This window comes from Urocitellus parryii, chromosome 15, assembly GCF_045843805.1.
Source record: "Urocitellus parryii isolate mUroPar1 chromosome 15, mUroPar1.hap1, whole genome shotgun sequence".
In the NCBI taxonomy this organism is placed as follows: Eukaryota; Metazoa; Chordata; class Mammalia; order Rodentia; family Sciuridae; genus Urocitellus; species Urocitellus parryii.
Window position 1 is genome coordinate 57,970,544 of NC_135545.1, and position 24,582 is coordinate 57,995,125.

Below are 24,582 nucleotides of genomic sequence, written 5' to 3' on the forward strand. Positions count from 1 at the left end.
TTTTACAGTTGGTGTGTGTTGGGGCCAGAAAGCATGTGGGTGTGGCAGGTGCAGAATGGTTGCCTTCTGCTTCCTGGTGGAACTTTGCCAAGTCGCCACCCAGCTGCCTTGCACCTCTGTTGACAGCCAGGTGCTAGAGTGGGTGTGTCTCACACTTATTTTATATGGTTTGTTCTGGGTATTTGGATTTACTGGGGAAAATGTGTCTGCTGGAAGGAGTGGGTAAAGGAGTCAGGTTCCAAGGGAGGCCTGTCACCCCAAGTATGAGTCCCCCTTGTCAGCCAGGCTGGGCTCCTGCGAGTGGAAGCTTCTGTCAGCCTGTGTGCTACATTATAGGCTGGTTTCCCCAAATCATCACTGCCCCCTGCTGGGAGTCTGTCAGGAAGAATTGACTACACTCACATAGATGTGTTTCCTGCGCACAGGAATAGGACATGGCATGCCATGGATATATCCTGCCCCTAGAATGTTCTTATGCCTGCAAGGATGGCTCCCGAGACTTTGTGTCCTGTCCCATGGCATATAAAGATCATCCATGTCGTGGGCTATTATGTATCAGACCCATATGTGCCATGGAAAAGGAAGTGCTCTGTGACCACATTTGGAGGATGCAGGGCTCCACATCTTGTGGGTTTAACAGCTGGATGTGGTGTTCATGCCTGTAATCCAACAACTCTGGAGGCTAAGGCAGGAGGATCACAAGTTCAAGAGCAGCCTGGGCAACTTAGCAAAACCTTGTCTCAAAATAAAAATGGGCTAGGGGTGTGGCTCAGCAGTAGAGTACCTCTGGGTTCAATCCCCAGTACCACAAAACAAAAACAAAACAATAAAAAAGAGATCTGATAGCAACCCAGCATTCTTCTTATTGGTACTAGGGGTTAAACCTGGGGCAGTTTATCACTGAGCCACATCCCCAGCCCATTTTATTTTTCATTTTGAGTCAGGGTCTCACTAAGTTGCTTAGGGCCTTGTTAAGTTGCTGAGGCTGGCTTTGAACTTGTGGTCCTCCTGCCTCAGCCTCAGAATGCCACCATGCCCAGCTGCAATCCAGCCTTCTTGACTAGAAATGGAGCACTCCATCCCCACCCTGTAAGTCTCCTTTCAGTTTTCAGATATAACTGTAATCCATAAAATAAAAATGGAGTTGTGTTACAGGGACGTGAATTAGTATCGTGTTTTGTTTTGTTTCCAGTATTGGGGATCAAACCCAAGGAGCTTTACCACTGAATCACATCCCAGCCCTTTTTATGTTGAGATAAGGTCTTGTTAAGTTGTTGAGGCTGGCCTTGAATTTGTGACCCTCTTGCTTCAGGCTCCTGAGTAGTTTTTGGATTACAGTTATGCCACCGCCCTGGTATGAATTGAATTTAAATCTTGAATAGAATTGAATTTAAGCTTGAATAGAAGAAGGTAAGAAAAAGGTAGAAGAGCACATTGAACACACAGGTGTCCAACCTGGATACCTGCAGAAGTGCCTTTAAAGAGAGCTGTGCCCTTCAGACCAACAAGGCAGCACAGCTGGATAGTCTTGCTGTGGCACAGTTCCAGCCAGATGGCCGTTGTGGTTCTCGCCTGGTGGGCGTGAGAGCAGCTTGGTGATAACCCCCTCAGAATGTATTCCGGCCTTTGACCCAACAGCTCTGCTTCTGGAGTTCTTCCTGCAGGAAGAGCCCACTCTTCTGAGTTAGGTTACGCGGGCTTCCATGTTCCATGTTACAGATTTCTAGTCAGCTGAGTGGGAAGTGGGGTTCATGTTCCATCTGTTCCCTTTGAGAGCCAAGTGTGTCTTTTTTGTTGCAGGGAGCCATGCTCACAGGTCCACCCGGTACTGGCAAAACACTTCTTGCCAAGGCGACTGCAGGAGAGGCCAGTGTGCCCTTTATCACTGTGAATGGATCCGAGTTCCTGGAAATGTTTGTTGGTGTTGGACCAGCAAGGGTAGGTGAAAGGGTGATCAGCTTCAGAAGGTGCCAGCCACTTCCTGACCAGGACTGGTCACCTTGTTAGCAACAGACTGTGTGACCCTGACAACAAGCTGAGTACATCCCACCTGTGAGAGCAGCAAGGACAGGGTCAAGGATGTGTTGCCACGCTGTGTGTGTGAGAGTAACAAAATAGACTCTGGGTTCCTCTTCTAGGTTCGTGACATGTTTGCAATGGCCCGTAAAAACGCTCCTTGTATCTTATTTATTGATGAGATCGATGCAATTGGCAGGAAGCGAGGCCGCGGGCACCTTGGAGGCCAGAGCGAGCAGGAAAACACGCTGAACCAGATGCTGGTGGAGATGGATGGTGAGTGGACCCTTAGCAGGAGGCCCTCCTCTAGCCTCTTGTTTCTGGAAGGGTGCTCCTCGGAAGAGAATCCCCGATGCCTCTATTTTAAGGAAGGCTACTCTCAGGCACACAGTGGAGAAGGCCATATTGATCCATGTAGCAGCCCCCACTGCAGGGGCAGAGTGAGGCAGATGCGCTTCTCTGGGTGGGGGAAAATCAGCTGAGACCAAGCAGACGAATGTCAGTCACACCATGGATGGAGCAGAAACAGCCGAGCTCTTCTTGCTGGGTGTCTTGTCCCCCCCGAATACCTGGGTGTTTCCTTCTCGGGAAGGTATGTTTAGCATATAGGCCAGGTGTTTCTTTTTCTTCTGTTTTGCTTTTTCGTACAACTGGGGCATTCTAGTACTGAGCTACATCCCCAATCCTTTTTATTTTTTTATTTTGAGACAGTGTCTCAGTAAGATGCCCAGGCTGACCTCAAATTTGTATCTTCCTCCCTCAGCATCTTTGGTAGTTTTGGTTACAGGGTGTCACTGTGCCCAGTTTATGCCATTTTTTTGAATTTGGAAAAGCTTTCATTGGCTCTTTGGCTTCAAAGGGTTAGAGGGTCAGGTTGGGTCCCTAAGACCACCCCTGACTTTGATTTTTTTTCCAGAGTCACAAGCTGATCTTGTAGTTGAAAAGCTGTGTTTCTTCACAGTGAAAGTACGTGCAAAAAAAAACAACCAGGAGGGCCAGGTGCAGTGAAAACCTGTAATCCCAGCGGCTTTGGAGGCTGAGGCGGGAGGATCAAGAGTTCAAAGACAGCCTCAGTAATTTAGCACAGCCCTATGCAACTTAGCGAGATTCTGTCTCAAAAAAGGGCTGGGGATGTGGCTCAGTGGTTAAGTGCACTTGAGTTCAATCCTTAGTACCAAAAAAAAACAAGGCGGAAGGTACATAGGACAGGTCTAGGGGTCTAGGGGAGGCCAGGCACAGCTTCCAGAGTCCTCCAGAATGTGACAGCACGTTGAAGTAGTGTTGACCTGGGAGCCGGTGAGAGACTCAAGGCTCTAGGGTTTCACTGGGTGCTGGTCATGTGGGCACCCTTTGTCTGGCACATAACAGGATGCTCCAGAGGAGGGCAGGTGTTCATAGACCACATTGTTGCAGTTTGGGTGCAGGGAACTTGTCTTGCTAGGGGATGGTGGGAATGCTCCTAGAGTCGCATCGCCAGGAGTCGGCTATTTGCTGATGGTAGAGGTGGCCCTGTCTGAGGATAGCAGTCAGGCCTGGGTTCCTATTTTTCTGTGTAGGCCAAAATTGCTCCCAAAGTCTTTTATTGTCTTCAGAGTCTAACAGCAAATGTGCTCTCTTCTGGAGGGCTGGACTAGAGAGGACTGTGGGCAGGAGTGGGTGGACGCCTTGCCACCATCCTGTGCCCTCTTCCTTGCTTGGCATCCTTGTCCTTTGCTCCTCCTTGCCCACCCTTGGGTAGTCCTGCACTGTGGTCTTGCTGAGCATCATGTGGGGTTGGGCAGGGGGAACCAGGAATGAGTGGTGAGGAGATCCAGGTGCTGGGACTTCCCACAACCCTGAGGTGGGCTGTAGAGTCTTCATTTAGCTGAGGCATGTCTGGCTTCCTGCTGGCAGAGAGGCACTCAGCTGACACAGGAGAGGACAGACTGCCAAGAGCCAGGGTGAGTGACACTGCCCAGGAAGCAGAGAGGATCCTCAGTCAGGTTGGGCCAGCCAGCTGGGCAGGGCCTCCTGCCTGCCTGATAGCCCTTGCAGTGTGGTGTGGAGCGAGCAGAGGGAAGGAGCAAGGGAAGGAGATGTGCTGGCCTGGGTCTTCCTTGGGCTCACCGGTTCTCTCTCCAGGGTTCAACTCTACCACCAATGTGGTGGTGCTGGCCGGCACCAACCGCCCTGACATCCTTGATCCAGCCCTGATGCGGCCCGGCCGGTTTGATCGCCAGATTTACCTTGGTGAGTTGCTTAGGTACCTGGGTTTGGTCCTCAGCCTCTGGGGTTAAAAATTGGGTAGATTGTTCGCTGCATATTTGGAGACAATTTTGATGGGGATCCTGAAGTAAGTAAGGTAATATTTTGAAAATGTGGAGATACTCAACTACCCCATGGTGCTGCTGTGTTATTATGTCAAAATGTCACTGCAGTGCATGTAGATGGGCATTATGTAGCAGATTTGTACTCTCCAGCTTTTGTTTTTGTACCATATTATAAAAAAATAGTTTAGAAGACAAAAGAGTTTGTGCCTCACCCTTCACCCTGACAACCCGCTGTCTTTGTCTTCCCTGACACTTTCCCACTGGGACACTAGTCCATGTGGGTGCTCTGGGCAGTTGGGCAGTGCTCATTTTCCTTGCTGTCTGGTTGGTTACATGGCCTGGAACTGGATTTAATATTGGTCGAGGCAGTTAGGGTGTTTCATTGAGTTGAAGAGCTAAACACACATGCACTTTGATCTGTCCTGCCATTGCACCCTGCCTCCAGCCAGGTGACAGTGGCAGAGTGTGCTCCTGGCTGGCCTTGCAGTCGTGTGAGGTGACTGTTGGGGACCCTACTCTGAAGGCCCAGTGAACACAGAGCTTGTGTGTGTCTCCCTGTTTCTTCACTAGGCCCCCCTGACATCAAAGGCAGGTCCTCCATCTTCAAGGTCCACCTGCGTCCTCTCAAGCTGGATGAGAGCCTCAGGAATGATGCCCTGGCAAGGAAGCTGGCAGCACTCACTCCAGGCTTCACTGGTGAGTGTTGCTGGGCTGAACGTTCACCCTGCCGGGAGCCAAGTACGCCCAACTGGTGGCATTTGGCAGGTGTTTTCTGTGCCTTCGTATTTGCTCCTGGCAAGTGTCCACTCTGGTCTGTAGAACATTGAACCTGTTAAGACATTCAAAGGCCTTGGGGATCTTCTCCCCACAGCCTATTGGTGCCCGCTTGAGTTTGTTTTTAATTCTGTTCAGACTTAGTAAGGACCGAAAACTGAAGTGAAGACACATCATTCTTTGGGATGGTTCCTCTGTGTTTCTGTAGCAGAAGCCCAGTCTCTTGTGATACATTCTTATTTTCCTGCCAGAGTGGTCTGAACCCTAGGCATGGGTGCGGACCTTTCAAGGGGCTCCCTGCCCACTCACCCTGTGAGCAGCCTTTTGTAAGCTTCAGTGCCTCGTCAGATTTGAGCAGTCAGAGGAGAACCAGAGAAACTGGAGCTACGGCAAAGGAAGTTAACCACTCCATAGAGCAGAAAGGAACAAGAGTGAAAAGCAAAGCCTAAGGGCCTGTGGCGCATTGCTGCAAGGACCAGCATGCATTGTGGAAATTCCAGGACAGCTGAGGGCCTGGGGCAGAAGGAATGTTCAGAGCAATAATGGCTCAAACGTCCCAAACTGGACAAGACCTGAACCTGCACATCTGAGAAACTCTGAACTCAGAAGTATGAATAGGTTCAGAAGAGATCCAGGGAGACACATCATAATCCATCTGTTAAGAGCCAAACATGAGAGAGTCTTGAAAGCAACAGGAGAGACAGACATGTGATGAAGGAGTCACAGCCAGCTTCTCAGAAGGCACTGACAAGAGGCACAGGGTGCCAGAAGGAAATGTGTCATGGGGCTGGGGTTGTGGCTCAGTGGTGGGGCGTTTACCTAGCACGTATGAGGCACTGGGTTCAGTCCTCAGCGCCACGAAAAAATAAATTAACGGGCTGGGTTGTGGATCAGTGGCGGGGCGCTTGCCTAGCATGTGTGAAGCACTGGGTTTGATTCTCAGCACCACATATGAATAAGTAAAATAAAGGTCCATTGACAACTAAAAAAAAAAAAAGATTAAAAAAATAATAAAACTAAGGTTTTGTGTCCACTTAAAACTAAAAAAAAAATTGAAAGAAAAATTGGTCAGCCGAGAATTCTATATCTATATCAAGAATTCTAATTCTATATCAAGAATGAAAGAGGAACTGTTACGTTGTAGATTTTAAAGACAATGAAGGAGTTTACTAGTAGGCCTCCCCTGTGAGAAATGTTGGAGGAAGCTTCGGGCTTTAGGTTAGCAATGACAGTGACTGAAGTCATGTGAAGAAGTGGCACTAGCAAAGGAGGATAATCAAGGCCAGTATCGTTAGGGTTTATAGTTTTTTGATAGCATTTAAAAAACAAATGCATGAAACTCATTATAGATGAATGCTAATGAGCACACAGTGTATAAAGGTGTGGTCTGTGAACCATATGCACAGGGGGAAGGAGGAGATATAGCGGACAGAAGTTGAAATTCAAGCAGAACTATAGAGGACCCCTTGTAAAAGGACAAAGTGGGACTCACACTGCCCTATTTCAGAACTTCTTATAGAAGTGTGGCAAACAACAGTGTGGTCCTGGCACAAGGATAGACATAGACCACTGAATAGAGTTAAAAGTCCAAATAGAAACCCACCTGTGCATTTATGGTCAGCTGGTTTTTGACAAAGGTGCCAAGAGCATTCTATGGGGGAAAGATTAGTCCCTTCTACAGAAGTCCTGGGACTACTGGATTTCCAAGGAGGTGTTAGACCCCCTACCTGACATCATATTGAAAAACAAGCTCAAAGTGGATAAAGCATGTATTTAAGAGCCAAGAGTATCGTAATTTGTGACAGCTAAAAAGCAGAGCCACCTCGGTGTCCACTCATGGTGAGCAGATGAAGAACAAGGGCATAGGAAAGGATGGCTTTCATCTGTAAAGAAATGAAGTACCCAGCTGGGCACAGTGGCACACGCCTATAATCCCAGCGGCTGGGGAGGCTGAGGCAGGAGGATCGTGAGTTCAAAGCCAGCCTCAGCAGTGGTGAGGCTCTAAGCAACTCAGTCTTTAAATAAAAGACCCTGTCTTTAAAATAAACACAAAATAGGGCTGGGGATGTGGTTCAGTGGTTGAGTGCCCCTGAGTTCAATCCCCTGTATCAAATAGAAAAAAGAACAAGAAATGAAGTGCCCATATTTGCTACAGCATAGACGGAGCTGTAAAATGTGCTCAGTGAAGGATGCCAGGCACAGAAGAGCCACATCTGACATGACCCCAGTGATAGGAAATGCTGAGAATGCAGATCCGTGGGTGGATGGGTGGGAGTGGGATTAAGTGTGAACAGGCATGGGGTGTCTCAGGTATGGGCAGTGTCCTATAACTAGATTGTGCCCTAGTTGCACAATTTGATTTTATTAAAAACCAGTGGCGTGTATGCCTAAAATACACACTTGTATGGTATGTGAATTATTTCTTAGTAAAGTTGTTTAACCAGGAAATTTGGCTAAAAATAATGACGAGTGATGAAATGGTTCCCGCCACCCTGCAGTTTTCCTCTAAAGTTTAACCCTGGCCTCTGCCTTTAGCACACCTCATCTGGGTCTCACTGTAGCTGTCAGGGAGCACTAAGCATCTCTTCTTCCTGGTCAGGTGCTGATATCTCTAACGTGTGCAATGAAGCAGCCCTGATTGCTGCCCGCCACCTGAGTGCTTTTGTCCAGCAGAAGCATTTTGAGCAGGCCATTGAGAGAGTCATCGGAGGTGAGCCCATCCGCCCCTGGGGAGGAGAGGCATTTCCAGCTCTGCTCCTGGCAGGCCCTCCCCAGCCCAACCTCACTTTTGCATATGGAGACGTGATTAGTTTTCTAAGCCAAAATTTGGGTCTGTGGCTCTCCCAGCAGCTTTCCTGCCCTTGGGACTGTGTGCAGTCCATCTGAGGGTCAGTATTAGATGTGGGAAGGCAAAGCAAGTCCTCCCTGAAGGGAGGGGAGGAAGCCAGAAGGAATGGCAAGTCTGGGGAAGCCTTTGGGAGCTCTCCTGGCCCAGCACTGCTGAGGAGTGAGTGTCAGTGTCATCTTCAGCTTGGCGGATAACTGCCATCTTCAGCCAGCAGTGGGTGAGATGGTCTCCTGCAGTTTGGGGAAGCCCAGGACTCAGCTGGGCCAGGCAGGTGGCAGCTGGAGTTAGCAGTGGGTCAGGGTCTTGTAGGGCCACCAGAGTTGCCAGAGGCTGCAGGGGCTGGCCTGGCTCTTCTTGGTGCTGTTCCTGGAAATGGAGATTATAGAGGCAGCAGGAGCACATCCTGATGGTCCTGCCCCATGCTGAGACCAAATCAGCCAGCTGGGAGGTTATCCTTGAGCTTTGTTTTCATTTGATTTTTTTTTTTTTTTGACATATAATATCTACTAAGTAGCTCCAAGCAAAACCCAGAATTTGTCAAGGGCATTCTGGGGGCTGATGACCCATGCAGCTCAACGTGTGCTGCTCTTGTTTGCTTCTCTGTCCTGTCACTGTGGGGCTGGGCTGTGCGATCTTTGGGAACTGCCCTCTTTGTTCCACCATGCTTGGGTTTTGCCTCTTGTCATGCCCCAGAAAGGACACAGTACCTCTGACTCCCATTGGCTCACAGTTGCTTCTTGAAGCAGCCTGTGCCTGAGGAGTGGGAAGTAGGGTGGGGCGTGGAGGTTGGTTGGGAATGTCCCCCAGAACTAGGACCTAGCATGGAGCTACAGTTTGGGGCAGCCCAGGCCTCTCTGCCACCTTCTGCCCTAGAGGGAGGGACTCCCAGGTGGGTGTTGGGAATCGAGTGTGGCAGCAGATCAGGCCCTCAGTCTGGTGGGGTGTAGGTTGGGCTTTTCCCCTGCCTGTCACTCACCTGGGAATGTGATTTGTAGGCTTTGAGAAGAAGACTCAGGTCTTGCAGCCCAGTGAAAAGACAACCGTGGCCTACCATGAGGCAGGGCACGCAGTGGTAGGCTGGTTCTTGGAGCATGCAGACCCCTTGCTGAAGGTGGGTCTCTTGTGCTGAGTGTGTCTGCCCGTGGAGCCTAGGAGTTACCTGCTCATGTGCCTGGCGATCCAGCCAGTTCATGTGGGCACAGCCCTCCTGGGGGTGACCCTTTTATTTTTCAAGGAATGTGCTGGTCTTGAGTCTGTTAGATTCCTTGTGGGGGCAGGGGGAGAAGAAGCATTAGGAAGGCAGAGCAGGGTGTGTTGGCTCTAGGTGGGGCCTCAGCCACTGACTCCTGAGAAGTCAATCCAGAACTGGCTTTGCTCCTGAGCGTTGGATTTGATCCCTGTCAGAAGAGGTTTCCATAGCAACCTCTTGAGCTGAGCCCCTAGGCAGGGCCAGTGCATTGCTCAGGGTGACACTTCCTGTCAGTGGTGGGCTTAGGCCCAGGGCGGTCTTCTCCGAGGTGTAAGGGGTGAGCCCCTGGCCAGGGCTGTGAGAGGGTGTGTCTGGGCTGCACTGGGGTGCTGCTGGGGGACTGACGAGCTTGTGGCCCCTCTTTTGCAGGTGTCCATCATCCCCCGGGGCAAGGGGCTGGGGTATGCCCAGTACCTTCCCCGTGAGCAGTACCTCTATACGCGGGAGCAGCTTTTTGACCGCATGTGCATGATGCTGGGCGGCAGGGTGGCTGAGCAGCTGTTCTTTGGGCAGATCACCACTGGGGCTCAGGATGACTTGAGGAAGGTTACCCAGAGCGCCTATGCCCAGGTAAAGAGCAACTGTCCTGTGAGTGGCTCTTGGTGGCCGTGTTGGGGGCGGCTCACCCTCTGCTCCTTTTGTACTTGCAGATTGTGCAGTTTGGGATGAGTGAGAAGCTGGGCCAGGTGTCCTTCGACATCCCCCAGCAAGGTGAAGCCCTGGTTGAAAAGCCGTACAGTGAGGCCACTGCCCAGCTCATTGATGAGGAGGTGCGGCGCCTCATCGGCTCTGCCTACGACCGCACCCTGGAGTTGCTGACTAGGTGCCGGGAGCAGGTGGAGAAGGTGAGGGGAACCTATGGCCAGGGAATGGGAGGGAGTCCCCTTGTAGCAGCCTGACAGATGGACTGTCATCTCCAGGTAGGCAAGCGGCTCCTGGAGAAAGAAGTGCTGGAGAAGGCCGACATGGTGGAGCTGTTGGGCCCTCGGCCCTTCGTGGAGAAGTGCACCTATGAGGAGTTCGTGGAGGGCACTGGTAGCCTGGAGGAGGATACATCGCTTCCTGAGGGCCTGAAGGGCTGGAACCAGGGACGGGAGGAGGGGGGCACAGAGCAGCACCTGCAGGAGAGCCCTGCATAGCCTGTGCGCAGCCACCTGCAGGCACGTTGGCTGGGCTCTCAGGCAGCAGCTGCTACCCAGAGCTTTTGCAAAACAGCTGCCAGAGTAACTGGAAAACAAATTAAAATAAGTGACAACCCCAGACAGACATCTTAGATCAGGTGCTCACAGTCTAGAGAGGAGAGGGAGGGGAGTTGGCAGCCACCAGAGAGGAGGTGGCTGAAGGGGCAGAAGAGGTTCTCCAGCCCTTGGACCTCATTCCTAGGGTGACTTTGGTCAGAGGGAGAGACATCTGGGCTCTGACCCGTGGGAGCCAAGGAAGGACAAGAATCTTCCTGGGGAGCCCTGGGTGTAGTGGCCACTAGGAATCTGGATCTTGTGGTGGAGACAGGCCCTCAGTGTCCTAGTGAGCCTGTCCGTGGGGAGGTGTGAAGGTGGGTTGTCTCAAAGTGGCTTGGAGGAAGAGTCTGGCCCAGCACAGATACCCCAAGGTTTGGTGAGGCAGAGTAAAGAAAAGGAAGTGGTAAGCCAGTTAGTTACCAGGGACACCTGGGTCCACAGTGGCCATTGTATGGGGGAGAGTGGTTGTTTGGTAACCAAAAAGGAAACATCACCACACTTGCATCCCTGAGTTGAAGGCAGGGGTCACAGGGCGCCATCTGGGGCCTGGGCCCTGTGGCAGCAGCATCCTTTAAGCTTAAGGGAGACTTGGGTTCTCACCGGAGCCTGGCCCAGGGTGGGCATGCCTTACTGACCAAGATGAATAGAGATTCTGCTTTCCCCAGAATCCCTTGTGTGGAGGTTTAGGGGAGGATCTGGGCTGATCCCCCATGGCCTCCCCTCAGCCCTGAGGGAGGGTTTGTAGGGCCTTGAAGCCTCTGCAGATGCCGCCTCTATTAATCCTCCTCTATCTTTTTCAATAAAAAGAAGACTGGTTCCAGGTCGTGAGCTCCAGACCTCATGATGCCCTGAATTGAAAGTGTCCCCCTTTCCTTGGTCCTGGGGTTTGAGGACCCCTACTGCTGGGGCTCAGTGTGGCTGAGTGGGCCTTAGTGAAAGTGGGCTTCCTCCTGTGTCACGGGTGTGGGTGTGAGCCATTCCAGCTGGCAGGCGCATCTGGCTCAGCTTGGCTGCTGGCCAGCGTCCTGGGTGCCCCTCTGAGAGGAGGTTCTGCTGCTGCCCCACACTCCAGACCCTGGCCAAACTCTGGCTTTCTAGGGACTGGCACTTTCAACTTCCACAGATTGTAAAATGTACGTTGTTGAATTTTTAAATCTCAGGCTCCACCTAGATCATGGTCTTCACCAAGTTGAGTTGAGGCATCTGGGGACTTCTTGGGTTCCCTCTGATGGAGGCCAAGGGTGCTCCCTCAACTCCAGGCCCCTGTGGTAGGGCCTCCAGGGTCCTAGTCTGCCTTGTGCATTCAGGTCCTCAGGCCTCGGCACCTCTTTCTAACCACACCTGAGCTGCTCCTGGTAGAACACAGTCGGGCCAGCTCCTCGGTGTCTCCCTCTACCCTCTTTACCTATTTGGTCCTGCTCAAGGTGTTCAGTAATTAGCACAGTCTGTGTACAGGGTGGTGCCTTGGCAGTAGGATAGAATACAGTCTTCTTGTCCACCCCAACTCAGTGAGGTCATCCTACAGTCCTGTGGGTGCTGCTCTTTCTGCCACAGAAGTCTCATGCTAAAGAGTTGCCAGCAGATGAGTGAGCCTATAGGAGTCAGGAGCCAGCAGCCCTTTTCCCGGTTAGAACTGGGAGCAGGTAAGGCTAGTAGGGCCTGTGCTTGACCAGGGTCTGCATCCAGGTCCATGTCCTCAGCTGCCTGAGGGAAGGGAATTTATTATGGGATGTGTCAGAGAGTGTCAGGAGTCACCCCCTTCCCAGAAAGCACGAGTCTATTTCTGAGTCCAAACATAGAAGGCCTGGCTTTCTGCTAGGGGGGGTCCAAGCTTCCCTTCTGGAGCCTCATAGGGCAACTTTGTGCTGAGGAAGAATGCAAATGTATGGGCCAGGCAGAAAGCAGGTCAGACCTGGCTGGGCCTCATCCCTGGCCTGCCAGTGGCCTTACTGTGGCTCTCTCAGGACATGGCCCTGCTGGGAAGGTTGATCGCCAGGGAGTAGACCACCTTTGTGGGCTTGTGTGGGCAGGACATTTATTCCAAAGAATTCCTTTTGCTGTCTTAGGGCATAGGAATCAGGGCACTGTCCTTCAAATGCAACCCAGCAAGCAGCCTGGCGCACAGTGCAGCTGGAGAGCGGCCAGCGCCCTCACCCACAGCAGCCTGGTGTGCCTGTGGCATTTGGAAGGAAGAGCCTGGCTCAGGCCTTCTGAGGGTGGCTGGACTTTGATCTCACTCAGTGTGCCCCCCAGTGGCTGCAGCAGAAAGGGTGGGAAGTGGGGAGGGAGCCCTGGGGCACACAGCTGCCTTGATAAGGTGAAAGAGAGAGCTGCTCAGTTCTTTTCCACTGGAAATCAGAGACCTGGTCAGGCAGGAACTGGACTTTCCTTCAGAGGCCAATACTACATGGAGGTGGGGTGAGGGATCAGAGGTGGGAGCCTCCTGGATGTCCCCAGCACATGGCAGAAGCCCCGTGCATCCCTCTAGTAGAGACCTGTGAAAATGAAGATCAAGGGCCTGTCTTCCTTCCCCAGAAACACTTCAGTGTGGAGCAGAGCAGGGCAGGTTGGCTGGGGGGCACAAAGCAAGCTGACAGTTTTTTTCAAAACCAGTCTTTGATTCACATTCAGACCAGAAGACTATTCTGGGTCTCTTTGCACATAAAAAGGAATTTTGGGAGCAGCTGGGTTGGGTGCCTAGGACATCCCCACAGCAGAGAGAGTAGGCCTGTTGGCCCTACTTCCCCTGCCCCTCCTTGGAATATTCCCAGGATCCGGTCAGTCCCAGGGTCACAGAGTGTGTTTGATAGGCTGTGTTGGGGCTGGGCAGTGGGATGTGGAAAACAGACAAAGCTAGGTGCCCTTGTAATAGATGTGGGGTGGGAGAGGGCGAGCCGCTCCCCCTCGAGCAGTCTGAGAGGTGGTGCTGAGGTTCTGAGGCAGTCTGGCGATATTTGGTGTCCTAAGCTAAAGAGGAGGTGGGCCAGGCCCTCAGCCCCAGGCTGTCATACCCGGGGACCAAGAGAAGCAGGCACAAGTTGTAGAGGGGTGCCTGGGCCGGGGGGACCTGGTACCAACAGGCCTTCCTTGGACAGAGGGGAAGGGGCAAGGTTGAAATTAAGGTGGAGGTTTTCTGGACTGAGCCTCCCCCCATTCTTGGCTGGGGGCGGTGTAGTGACCCAGGAGCCACTGCCAAACCCACTGTGGCTTCCAAGCATGGTGGCATGAAGCGATGCTGAGATTGGAGACCCCAGGTGGTTTTGGAGTGGCTCTCACAGGCTTGGATCCCCCTCACCCAAGCATACTGGGGGATCTTTTGACAGACTCAGAGCATTGCTCCTAGAGACAGAAGTTTCCAGAAGGTTTAGGCCACCATTGTTCATTCTTTGCTTCATCCTCAAGCAGTGACTCCAGGTGGTATGGTCCCTATTCCAGGGTCCAGAAACCAGCTGGATGTAAGGCCACTGGGCTGTGCTTGTGCTGGGGTGACCTGAGGCCTGCCCTGGCAGCCCTACCCTGACCTGCTGTCAGGAGCCTTGTGGGGAGGGTGGAGGGGCGGAGCGTGTCCTGGGTCTGAAGTGTCTTGCTTTGCCATCCTGGTGGTGGTCGAGCCTCAGCCCTGTGGTGTCTCTGGGGCAGATGGAACTGGCCTAATCCTCCTTGGGTCCTTCCACGGTGAGAAATGTGTCCACAATGGCAGCCTGTCGCTCTGGGTCGCTGAGGGGCTGCTTCTCACGGTTCTGCTCAGCCCTTGTCTTTGTCCAAGAGGGGGAACGCAGACAGCCAGCCCTAGGCAGCGGGTGTAGACCTGATGGAAGCAGACCAGGTGCTCTGGTGGGCACATGTGGCTGGCATCTGTGCCAGCCCAGAGTCACTGGCTGCAGCTGCTGCCCTGGACCCCCTGTGCCTAGCACATGGAAGTCTCTAACACTGGGTCTGCCACTGGGTGGGTTGGGGTGGGGATGTGCTCAGAATACAGAGATGTGGATAGTTGACCCCTCTGGTGTCCTCAGAGTCACTGCAGTCTGCCATGTCTGACCCCCTATTATGTGAACCTAACTCTGGCCCCCTCCTAGTGAACCTGGCGGGTCCTCCCCAAAGCTCCCAGTGTCCCAGTGCAGCCTGGGGCCCTGTGGGCTGTCTGGGGCTAGAGGTTCAGGTGGGCTAGCCACAGCAGCCACAGGCCGACCTTCACCCCGCACACACCTGTGGGCTTATGGGTTGGAAGGGCCACTGCCTGGGACACATTGAGCCTAGTGGGAATTGGCTGGGATCAGGCAGGTAGCTTGTCTGGGAAGTAAGCTGGGACAAGCTGTTCACAAGGACAGAGCCACGGTCACCCATCTATTGCACCCTGCCCCCCTCCCTGGTGCCACTGTCATGCTGAGGAGCCTGGACTCCCCAGGGAGACACAGTCTGCCCCTCCAGGGAACATGTGGGCGGCTGGTCACTGACAAGATCCTCAGCAGGGCTTGTCCTTAGTGAGGCCCCCAGGGCATGTGTGTTCGCGTACAGGTTTAGCCTGAGCCATGGGTGCAGTGTGTAGGTTCCAGCCTGGGCCTGGGGGTGGAACAGGTGCAGGGTCTGGGCCTGTCTGGGAGCACTGGGTGCAGGTCACGTCAGTGACCTTCACTGTTGGGGACAGACTGATGGACACTTGTGTCCCCCTAGGGTGGATCCCGAACTCCGATGACAGGGCTTGGGGTAGAGACAGGAGGATGGCATGCCCAGGAGAGTTGCTCGTGAGGTGGGCAGAGGGAAGGGCCTGGGGTCTCCAGCCAGTGTCAGCACTTCCTTGGGAACCAGTGGGGGGGGAACCCAGTCAGTGAGCCAAGAGGAGCCCAGGCTGTCAGATTTACCCCACCCCACCTTGTGTTCAGTCTAACATTAAAATTTACATTAATAAATACTTTTTAAGTGACTGTGGCTTTGGCTTCTGGTTGTTCATTGGAAAGGTAAAGCTGAGCAGAGCACTTCTGACAGGAGGGAAATTCCTTCATGCTGGGAAGCTGGTGTAAGACCATGTGTTGGCCACAAGTTTTCCTGAATGCAGGGCCTGCCCCTGCTAGGCAAGTGCACTACCAGTGACCCACACCCCCAGCTCTTGGACATAGGGTCTTGCTAGGTTGCCCAGGCTAGCCTTAAGCTGGGGATCTTCCTGCCTCAGCCTCCCAGACTGCTAGGAGTACACAGGTGGCCACTGCACCTGGCAGGATTGGGGAGAAGTCCCCCACCGAGTCACCCTCCCCCACCCTGCATGCCTCACCTGCTGGAGATTCACTGGTCAGGTTCTCCTCATCAGAGTCGGCAAAGACCTCGGCCAGCTCCTGGTCTGACATGTCTGTCAGCTCGGTGAGATCCAGAAGGTCAAAATGGACCTCCAGAGAGGAGACGCTGCTCAGGGGCTCTGGGGTACAAGAAGATGGTCACCTCACAGTCCCTCCAACAAGGCTCTCGAGAGCCCAGGGGGCCTAGGAAAGCGCACCGCCTCTTCCCACAGGCCCACGAGTGAACCAGAGCTTTCTGCAGTGCCAGCCCAGGACGAGCCGGGGCAGAACAGGCCCGGGTGGTCTGCTCTGCGGTCAGGAGTGGAGAGCTCTCTGGGGTCTTCCATTTTATAAATAGCATGACAGGCCGAAGAGCCAAAGTCATGAGAACTCTGTAAGGGCTCAGCATGGCCAGACCGCCTCACACCGTGTCCTTGCCCTTGAGAGCCAGGCTGCTTTGTTCCCTGTGGAGCTAGGGGTCCCCAGAGAGGATACGGGGCTGGTCAGTGATACTTACGCCTCCTCTCTGTGACCTGCAAGAGCCCTGGTGCTGGTATCGGGATGCCCACCTCCTCCTCAGCCACAGGAGTATGGCAACTGCTCTCTGTTCCATGAGCTGGGACACCCAGAGCAGCCGGTGGCACCTCTACCTCCTTAATGGTCTCTGCAACCAAGAGAATTTTACCATCAAGACTTGGAGAGTCTCCCAGGCCCCTGGGATTGGGCCTGGGAAGAGGGGCATGAGGACCTGGGATGTTGAATCTTACACTGAGGCTTGGGCAGTGGCCACAGGTATCCAGGGGAGGCTTCAAACAAAAGGGTAGGGAGGGTGCTCCTTCCCCTGAGACCCAGGCCACCTCCTGGGGATAAGTAGGGGACATTTCAAAGCAGATGTCTGCACAACCCCAGGGCCCCAGCACCAAGCTGCTCCTGCAGTGGGAATTCACCTTATCCTGTCAGCTCAGCCCTCAGGGATCCCAAAGCCAGCTCTTTACTGTCTCTTCTCTGTAGACTTTTTCTATTAAAAACCCAGGTTATATCTGGTTTCAAAATGAAAAGAGGGTTACAAAGTAAAACAGGAAGTGCGGTCTGTCGTCCTAGCATTCCTTGGCCAACAGCCTCACTGTACAATTGGGTAAATGTTCTTCCAAGTTATTTCTGTGCGATTTTTTTTTTAAATGTACTTTTTTTTTTTTTAATCCCTGTCAGATGGGAACAGGAACCCCCAAGAACCTGCTTGGATGGAGACTGCCCTGTGGTCCCATGCAGCCACCAGCTGCCCCTTCTGGTCACTCGGGATTCATTTCTCTATCCACACATCCCCTCTATTCCTCTTTCAGAATGTACCAGAACCCCCTGCCTGCCCCTAGCTCCTCTTCTTTGGCCACATCCCAGTGCCTTCCCTCCTCATTCCCACGCAGCCAAAGGCGCCTGCTCACCAGTTAGGCCTGGCCCCACAGCCCCATGTCCCCCAGAGAAGAGGCAGAGTATCCTCCTTGTTTTCTTCCCAATATGTCCCCTGTCCCCTGGAGCCCTAGCCCCTTCATGAGGGGCTTCTCTGACCTCTGACACCCACCCAAGCAGGTGCTTGATGTGCGCTTGGGTAGGAGTGGCCTGCACTGGGCCTGGAAGCGGAGGCACTCCTGCAGCCTTGGCTGTGCACATGGAACCAGTTGGGGAGCAGCTGCTCCCAGGAGGCTGCCCTGAGGGGGCCTCACTGGGGGCTCCCAGCACTGACAGCTGCCTGTGAGGGGTGGCCTGTCTTCCCTAGTGACACGGGTGGCAGTGTGGATACTGCTAGGTGAGACACCTGCACCTGATGACCCACCTCCAGCTGAGCCAAGGAAGATAGGAACATGGAGAGACAGGTGCAAAGTGAGGAGCACCTGTGCAGGCCGGTGGGGGTCCCCACCTTTCTCTGGGCCATTGCCAGTGGTAAAGAGAGCTGGGCAGAGTGTGGGAGATGGGGGGTCTGGTCGTAGCTGATGGCAGGATGATGGGCAGCCGGTCAAGTTCTGCCTGGGATGCAGCCCCCTGGCCTGACTGCTGTCTCCTTGCCAGGTGGCCTAGGACCTCCATTTAGTGGAAAACCAGCCTGCTGTCCCTGGTGCCCTTAGGTTGCATCACTGCATGGCCTGTCCCAGGCCTGGGGACTGGTCAGTCTGGAAGGGCACAAGGTATCCTGTTTCTACTTGTATTGGCATCGAGTGTCCTTGGAGGGTAAAGTTACATCTGCTGGCGTCCTGGCCCCCAACCCAGCCTCTGTTCCACTTTCCAGAGCGCACACAGATGTGATTTAGATCTTAATCTGATTAGGGGAGCTGGCACTTCCCTCACCAGTGAGTAGGGGGACCATGGCCCAAATCACTGTCCACAGGGTTGAAACCTAGGGAGAGGACACATCACAGGAGACGTCAAGGTCCCCTTCCTTAGGGTACAAGTGTATGATTTCTGTACCACGGGCCTGTACTGGTCACAATTCCTCAACACTTCATAGAGCTCAGAGCTGCACCCCCTGTGTGGCAGGCAAGACTCCACTGTGGCTAGAAGCTCAGGAAGGAGCTGCCATCTGTCTGGAGAGATGTGACCAAGAGCTAAGAGGTACAGGTAGGGAGACTGAGGCGTGGAGGGCATGGATGACTTGCCGGAGTCCCTGCTCTAGAGAGCCCCTAGCTAAGGAAGCCACAGGATACTCTTACCTCCCCAGGCTTCAGGGCCAGGCATGTGGCCCAGGGCTATCCTTATGCTATTGTAGGTGGCCCTCAGCTCCACCTCTGCCCCCGTTTCTCCCCATGGCCCCCTCCTCGCTAACAGCTTCCCTGAAATCAAGGAAAAGCAGCTCTGTAGAAAGCCACCTCTGGGAGATAGCCCCCACCTGGGCAGTGGCTCAGGGGGTTCTAGTGCTGGTGTCAGGCAGTCTCCTTCCGTGTTGCCAACTGCCTGCCTCCTCGCAGCCACCTATTGGAGGCGGGGGGGATAAGGAAACAGGCCTAGGGTGGCGTCTATCGTCAGCACAGTGTGAGGGCCAGCTCTGATTCTGGGGTAATGGTGCAAGGCTGAGAGCAGGGGATCCCTGTTCAGAGCCAGCAGAGCAGGAAGAACCCTTCCAACTCAGTGGGAAGTAGAATTCTGAAAGAGGAGAGAAGGGGGGTCTCCACTCGCAGCTGCCCTCTTGCTTGGCGGGGCCCTCACCTAACACGAAGGCACGCCAGCACACATCTGTCCGTCCAACAAAGACTGCTTACACGCCATGCTGTTCTGGAGATGAGGCGTGAACATGAGGAGCAGGCTGTATGCAGGAGCAAAGGGGCCTTTCTTTCATTCCAGGGAAAGGCCTGGAGGGCTGTCTACAGAGACAAAGGAAGGGTCTGAAGGAAGCCATGCTGTACCTGGGCACAGGCCCTGGCGCTGGACTGCAGAAGTCCTGAAGGGCATGTCACTGAAGCATGGCCAGGGGCACTGCAGTGGGACCAGGAGAGCAGGGTGAGGGTGGGCAAGAGTAGGGGGAGGTGGTGGCTGTGTGAAGGTCATGTGGACAGTTAGTAAAGGGTACTAGGCTGAGAGGGACAGCGTCTGCCTGCATGTTTAGGGTGGTCCAGTGAGGACACAGTCCAGGCAAAAGGGAAGAAGTCTGCTGGCACTGTTCCCACCGGCTCCATGTGCCAGTTCCCCTCCACTTGTGCAGAGATGGGGTACCCTGAGTAGGACTCAGCCAAGGGCCAAGCTCCATCCCCAAGTCTTGCACTGGGGAGGGTCTGTGAACACCATCATGCCTCATTACAGATCCTGGGATCTCACGGGGTCTTGGTCAGCCCTGGAGAAACCCAGCTCCCCAGGCACAGCCTGTTAAAATGACTCTTAAGATCTTTTTGAGGGCTGGGGATGTGGCTCAAGCGGTGGTGCGCTCGCCTGGCATGCGTGCGGCCCGGGTTCGATCCTCAGCACCACATACCAACAAAGATGTTGTGTCCGCCGAGAACTAAAATAAATAAATAAATAAATAAATAAATAAATAAATAAATAAATAAATAAATATTTAAAAAAAAAAAGATCTTTTTGAATTTTAACTGTTGATGGTATCTTCGAGTTAGCTGGATATGGGGCAGGCAGTATCCGTTTCTTTCTTTCTTTCTTTCTTTTTTTTTTTTTTTGTGTGTGTGTGGTGCAGGAGATGAATCCAGGGCTTCACACAGCTAGGCAAAGGCTCTATCACTGAGCTATACCACAACCCCCTGAACTTTTGAAGTTGCCATCTGTCTAGTTCTGATCCTTTGGTCATGATCTGGTCTTTATTCTGTAAATCCTGGTCCCATGATCTGTGCAAAAATTGGGGGAGAAAAATGTAGAAGATGCAACTTTTGCCATCAAGAGCACAAATCTTTTGGTTGTAAGAACACAATGAAAACAGAAAACTGAAGTCAAAATGCAAGGGACAGATGAAGCCTGAGCCCCAGGAAGGGGCAAGACTGACCTTGGCATATAAAGTGGTGTGGCTGCTGCGGAAATAGTCTTCCAGATTCTCAGATCAAGCCCAGAGTTACCACAAACCCAGCATTTTCACTCCTAGGCACTACCCAAGAGAAATGTGAATCTTCATCCACACAAAGATTTGGACGTGAATGTTCACAGCAGCATGGTCCCTGAAGTGGAAACCCAACGTCTACTAACAGAGAATGGTAAACTAAATGTTGATCATGTGGACTATCCATAAGTGGAACATTAACCAACAATATAAAGCAACGATACATACCACACATAGGTGGACTTCAACATTACAGGGAGTGTAAGAACAGTCACAAAAGGTCACTCATTGCATGGTTCCATTGTATCAAATGTTCAGAATAGGAAAATCCATGGAAAGTCGATTGGTGATTGCCAGGGCTGTGGGACGGGAGTGGGGAATGAACATAGTTGTTTGGGGGAGGTGATGAAAATATTTTAATATTAGTGGTGATGACTGCACAGTTTTATGGATGTAACAAAAACACTGAATTGCATGCCTCAAAAGGGTAAAATTTAAGCTGGGCAGGTGGATGGATCCATCACTTGTGGACTTGCACTGGGGAGGGTTTGTGAACACCATCATGCCTCATTACAGATCCTGGGAAGCCCTCCGAGTGCCAGAGGAAGGCATAGGATGTGGCTGTGGGGGTGCACGCCTGTAATTCCTGCAGCTTGAGAGGCTGAAACAGAAGAATTGTGAGTTCAAAGCCAGCCTCAGCAAAAGCCAGGCACTAAGCAACTCAGTGAGACCCCGTCTCAAAATAAAATATAAAATAGGGCTGGGAATGTGGCTCAGTGGTTGAATGCCCCTAAGTTGAATCCCCAGTACCAAAAAAAAAAAAAAAAAAAAAAGAAAGAAAAGAAAAAAATTATGATATTAGAATTATATCTCAATTAAAAAACAATCCTCAGAAGTAACAAACAAGGGTTGATCTTGGCTGGAGTTGATGGGCAAACCCAGGGTGAGAAGTGATACACACCAGTGTGCTATGTGCATATGATGGCAGGCAGCATGCACAGCCCCAGGGGAGGCTTGGATTGGGTGAGAGGTGTGAGGGAAGCAGCTCTCATATAGTTCATGTGATTTCCCAAGACCTATGCTTGGACCCAGAGCACAGCAGGCCCACAACAAATGTGAATGAATGATCCCAAGACCACTCAGGTCGGCAAGAAGGATCAGAACCCCTTCGGGGCAAGGCCCTTGGCTATTTCCGGGGAAGTAAGCAGAGTCACATGTCAGGCAGGCACTGGGTGGGATCCTGGAAGCCTGGCTAAGCCATGACTTGATGGGCTGGAAGGCCCTGGAATCACCCTGGCCAGGGCAAGTGGGTGTTTTCTTGTTGCTATTGTTGTTTTTGCAGTGCTGAGGATTAAACCCAGGTCCTTTGTGTGCTGGACAGGCACTCCCACACTGACCTGTACTCCCAGCCCTTTTAATATTAAGACAGGGTATTACTAAATTGCTAAGGCTGTCTTCAAACTTGTAATCCTCCTGCCTCAGCCTCCCAGGTAGCTGGGATTACAAGTATGTGTCACCCATGGTGTCTGGCCATGTGGGTGTTTCCAGTGCTCCAGGAAGGACCCCAGGTATGGGGTCACAGCAATGTCGTTGACCCAGCAGACCCAGGTCAGTGTGGGCAGGGAGCCCCTCACCCCCTACAGAGATTGCTGCTGCCTGGACCTATGGGTGGGGACTTGAGTTGGGGAGCCACAGTCCTGCCCACCAGTTTTCTCCCAGGGCTGACTGCTGACACCTGTGCTTTGCTGCTGACCTATTTTCCAGCCCATTTGTGCCTGGAAAACTTGGCCCAAATCTCACGTCCCCTGCTGTACTCCCAGGGCCTTGCCACTCTACATACCACTGAATGAATGAACAAGTGAATTAATGAAGTGAATGAATAAATGCAAAAAGAAAAATGGCTGCAGAGAGGAAGAGATGGTCAGCAGTAGGAGCCACTTCTGCCCTGTTTCCCCAGCACCTTCATGCCTGAATCTGGTCTCCCTCAAGTATTTTAAGGAGGCTGAGCTGCCCCGACTAGATTCATAGGCTTCTAAGGGTAGGGCCATGGCCCCTCTCTTTGTCCCTGCTGATCCTCAGACAGACTGAAGTGGGATGGGATAGAGCCCTGCTGTCCAAAGATGCTAGCTGTGCCCCTCAAGGAATGCCCACTTGGCATTCCTGTACCCAGGTCTCGCTTCTGTGGTCTGCACACTTTGATATTAAGACATTGTTATTAACTCTCTTAGGTGCAAAGGATATTTTGTTACTGGAGACCAAACCAGGGTTGCCTTATCACTGAGCTACATCCTCAGCCCTTTTCATTTTTTATCTCGAGACAGGGTCTTGCTGAGTTGAACTTGTGATCCTCCTGCCTCTACTTCCCAAGTCACTGGGATTACAGGTATGTTCCACCGTACCTGGCAGGTACAAAATATTTTGATGATGCTTTATCTTACATTTTAGAGGTAATTTCTTAAATGGGTATGGATGAAATAATAGGCCTCTATTTGTTCCCAAATACTACTGAAGATAGGCTGGAACTGGTCTGGATAAGCCCGGTTGTGGTCTGTGGGCTGAAAGGCGGCATGGAGCTTTAGTTAATTGGGCTCGCTACTTTGTGGATGCTCCATATGCCCCCAAATAACGTTTCAACAGTGAGAACTCAGATATGGGCATCATAATCACCAACATGAGGCTTCACGAGGTCTCACGAAGCAGAGCTCACTAGCCCAGGTGTAGACAAGGGAACAGGGCTAAAGGTATCAATGACATGAGCCCCATCTGTTCCCTGGCCAGGTCCCTAACTGTAGGCACAGTGCCTGCACAGAACAAGCACCTGGAAGAAGTGTCTGTGCACAGACTGAGTTAGGATCTGAGAACCCAGTCGGTAAGTGATGCATTTAGGAAATCAGCCTGCTCTCTGCCTTTAAACTACTGAGAAGTTCTTTCTTTCCTCAGAGGAGGAGAGAAAACAAGCTCACCTCTTCTCCCAGGTGCCTCACCTCTTACCTCACCCTGGCCTCCCACAGCCCTATAGGGTAAAGGGGCTGCATCCACTGACATGGAAATGGAGGCTCAGGGTGCACTAGCAGCTTGCCACATGTCACAGTTCAGAATTAGCTCTGAGTCCCCCAAGCCACTGAATTCCGGTCCTCCCCACTTTTGGTGGCTAGGAGGCTGCTACAGGGAAGACCCAAGGTCCTGGGATGTCAATAGCAAGAGAACTCTGATCCACCCCCCATAACAAAACAGAAAACCCAAACCCACTAGCTTCAGGGTGTGTCTCCTGCTTAGAGAGAGTGACAAGAGACTCAGACAGGACCCCCACCCCCATTGCCAGACACAGTGGCAGGTGGATGGATCCATCGCTTCTGGACAGCTCCTAGGGGCAGCCCTCCGAGTGCCAGAGGAAGGCGCAGTATGTGGCTGCGGGGTGGGAGGGCTGGGGTGGGGGGGCTGGAGGGGCGGGGGCAGACTGGCAGCTGGCCTCTCCCCCAGACACTGGCTGGCTCCCTGGGATGGGATATCCAGGACATCCAGGATGTGTTATAGGCCTGGGCAGGCAGCCTAGAGATCTCTGAAAACCGGTCTGGAAGAGATGTGAAAGGGAAGGGTTCTGAGAGTGCCCTCAGATCTGCAGCCACCACCCTGTCCAGGGCTTGAGTCAAGGGAGGAAGACCTGCCTCAGGATCTCAATCCTCAAGGGAAGGGTCCCCAAGAACTGACAGGAGCTGCGAGGAGAGGGCGTCCCAGGCAGCCTGCCCTCCCAGATGTGTGGCCATTAGGCCGCGCGGACCCGCCAGCCCTGCAGCTCGGGAGCCCCGGCGCAACCCCCACGGCCTCACTGAGACCCCACCTTGCTCCCGCGCCCCTCGTAGCCTCCAGTCCCTCACCCCCGCCCCCCCCCCCGTAAAAGCGGTTGCGGCGAACAAAGCCGACCGAAGACAAGCCCTCACCGGCGCGCCCCTGCCTCGCCGACCCCGACCCCAAACTCCGGCCCCCACCCGCCCCATCTCTGCCCCTGGATCCCGGCTCGGCTGGGAGGGGGCTCACTACGAAACTCCAGGCCACCTCCCGAGGAGGGGGCGCCGGGCCGGGCTTCCCGAGTCGCGAGTGCAGAGGACCAGGGGGCGGGGACGCCATCCGTGCGCCCCTAGCCCGGCGCAGGGACGGTTTCCGGGAGGAGCCCGGACCGGAGGGCCCCCAGCTTGCGGCCCGGCGCGGCGGGAGCCCGGAGCTGACCGCGGGTCTTCGGCAACGGGCAGCGGATGGGTGAGCCGGGGGAGGGGCTGCGGCTTGCTGCGGGCCAGGAGCCGCCGGAGCTCCGGGGCTGGGTCCGCACTTACCTCCAGGACCAGCGCCCTCCGGGGGCTCCAT

The 24,582-nt window shown here is 53.2% G+C and overlaps 2 protein-coding genes across 6 annotated transcripts in view; one reads left to right on the forward strand and one right to left on the reverse strand.

Annotated features, from left to right (window-relative positions):
• LOC144250262 (mitochondrial inner membrane m-AAA protease component AFG3L1-like) overlaps window positions 1-10,771 on the forward strand; it is a 28,105-nt gene extending 17,334 nt beyond the window's left edge. For all 4 annotated transcript variants that reach the window (XM_077792760.1, XM_077792757.1, XM_077792758.1 and 1 more), the window contains 9 exons: window positions 1,801-1,938; window positions 2,139-2,292; window positions 4,138-4,245; window positions 4,896-5,021; window positions 7,699-7,809; window positions 8,943-9,058; window positions 9,566-9,766; window positions 9,847-10,041; window positions 10,117-10,771. In XM_077792760.1, the coding sequence (XP_077648886.1) occupies window positions 1,801-1,938; window positions 2,139-2,292; window positions 4,138-4,245; window positions 4,896-5,021; window positions 7,699-7,809; window positions 8,943-9,058; window positions 9,566-9,766; window positions 9,847-10,041; window positions 10,117-10,335 (1,368 nt within the window). In that variant the 3' untranslated portion in view covers window positions 10,336-10,771. The remainder of the gene's footprint in view (window positions 1-1,800; window positions 1,939-2,138; window positions 2,293-4,137; window positions 4,246-4,895; window positions 5,022-7,698; window positions 7,810-8,942; window positions 9,059-9,565; window positions 9,767-9,846; window positions 10,042-10,116) is intronic.
• Window positions 10,772-10,862: 91 nt separating this feature from the next.
• On the reverse strand, window positions 10,863-24,582 carry Dbndd1 (dysbindin domain containing 1). Of its 2 annotated transcripts, XM_026382016.2 has the most exons (4): window positions 24,552-24,582; window positions 16,219-16,365; window positions 15,701-15,841; window positions 10,863-14,242 (listed from the first exon to the last, which is right to left on the reverse strand). In XM_026382016.2, exons 1-4 carry the CDS (start codon window positions 24,580-24,582, stop codon window positions 14,085-14,087), a joined length of 477 nt encoding a protein of 158 aa, XP_026237801.2. In that variant the 3' UTR covers window positions 10,863-14,084. The 2 variants fall into 2 exon arrangements, with proteins under 2 accessions (XP_026237801.2, XP_077648893.1); XM_077792767.1 differs by lacking the exon at window positions 15,701-15,841.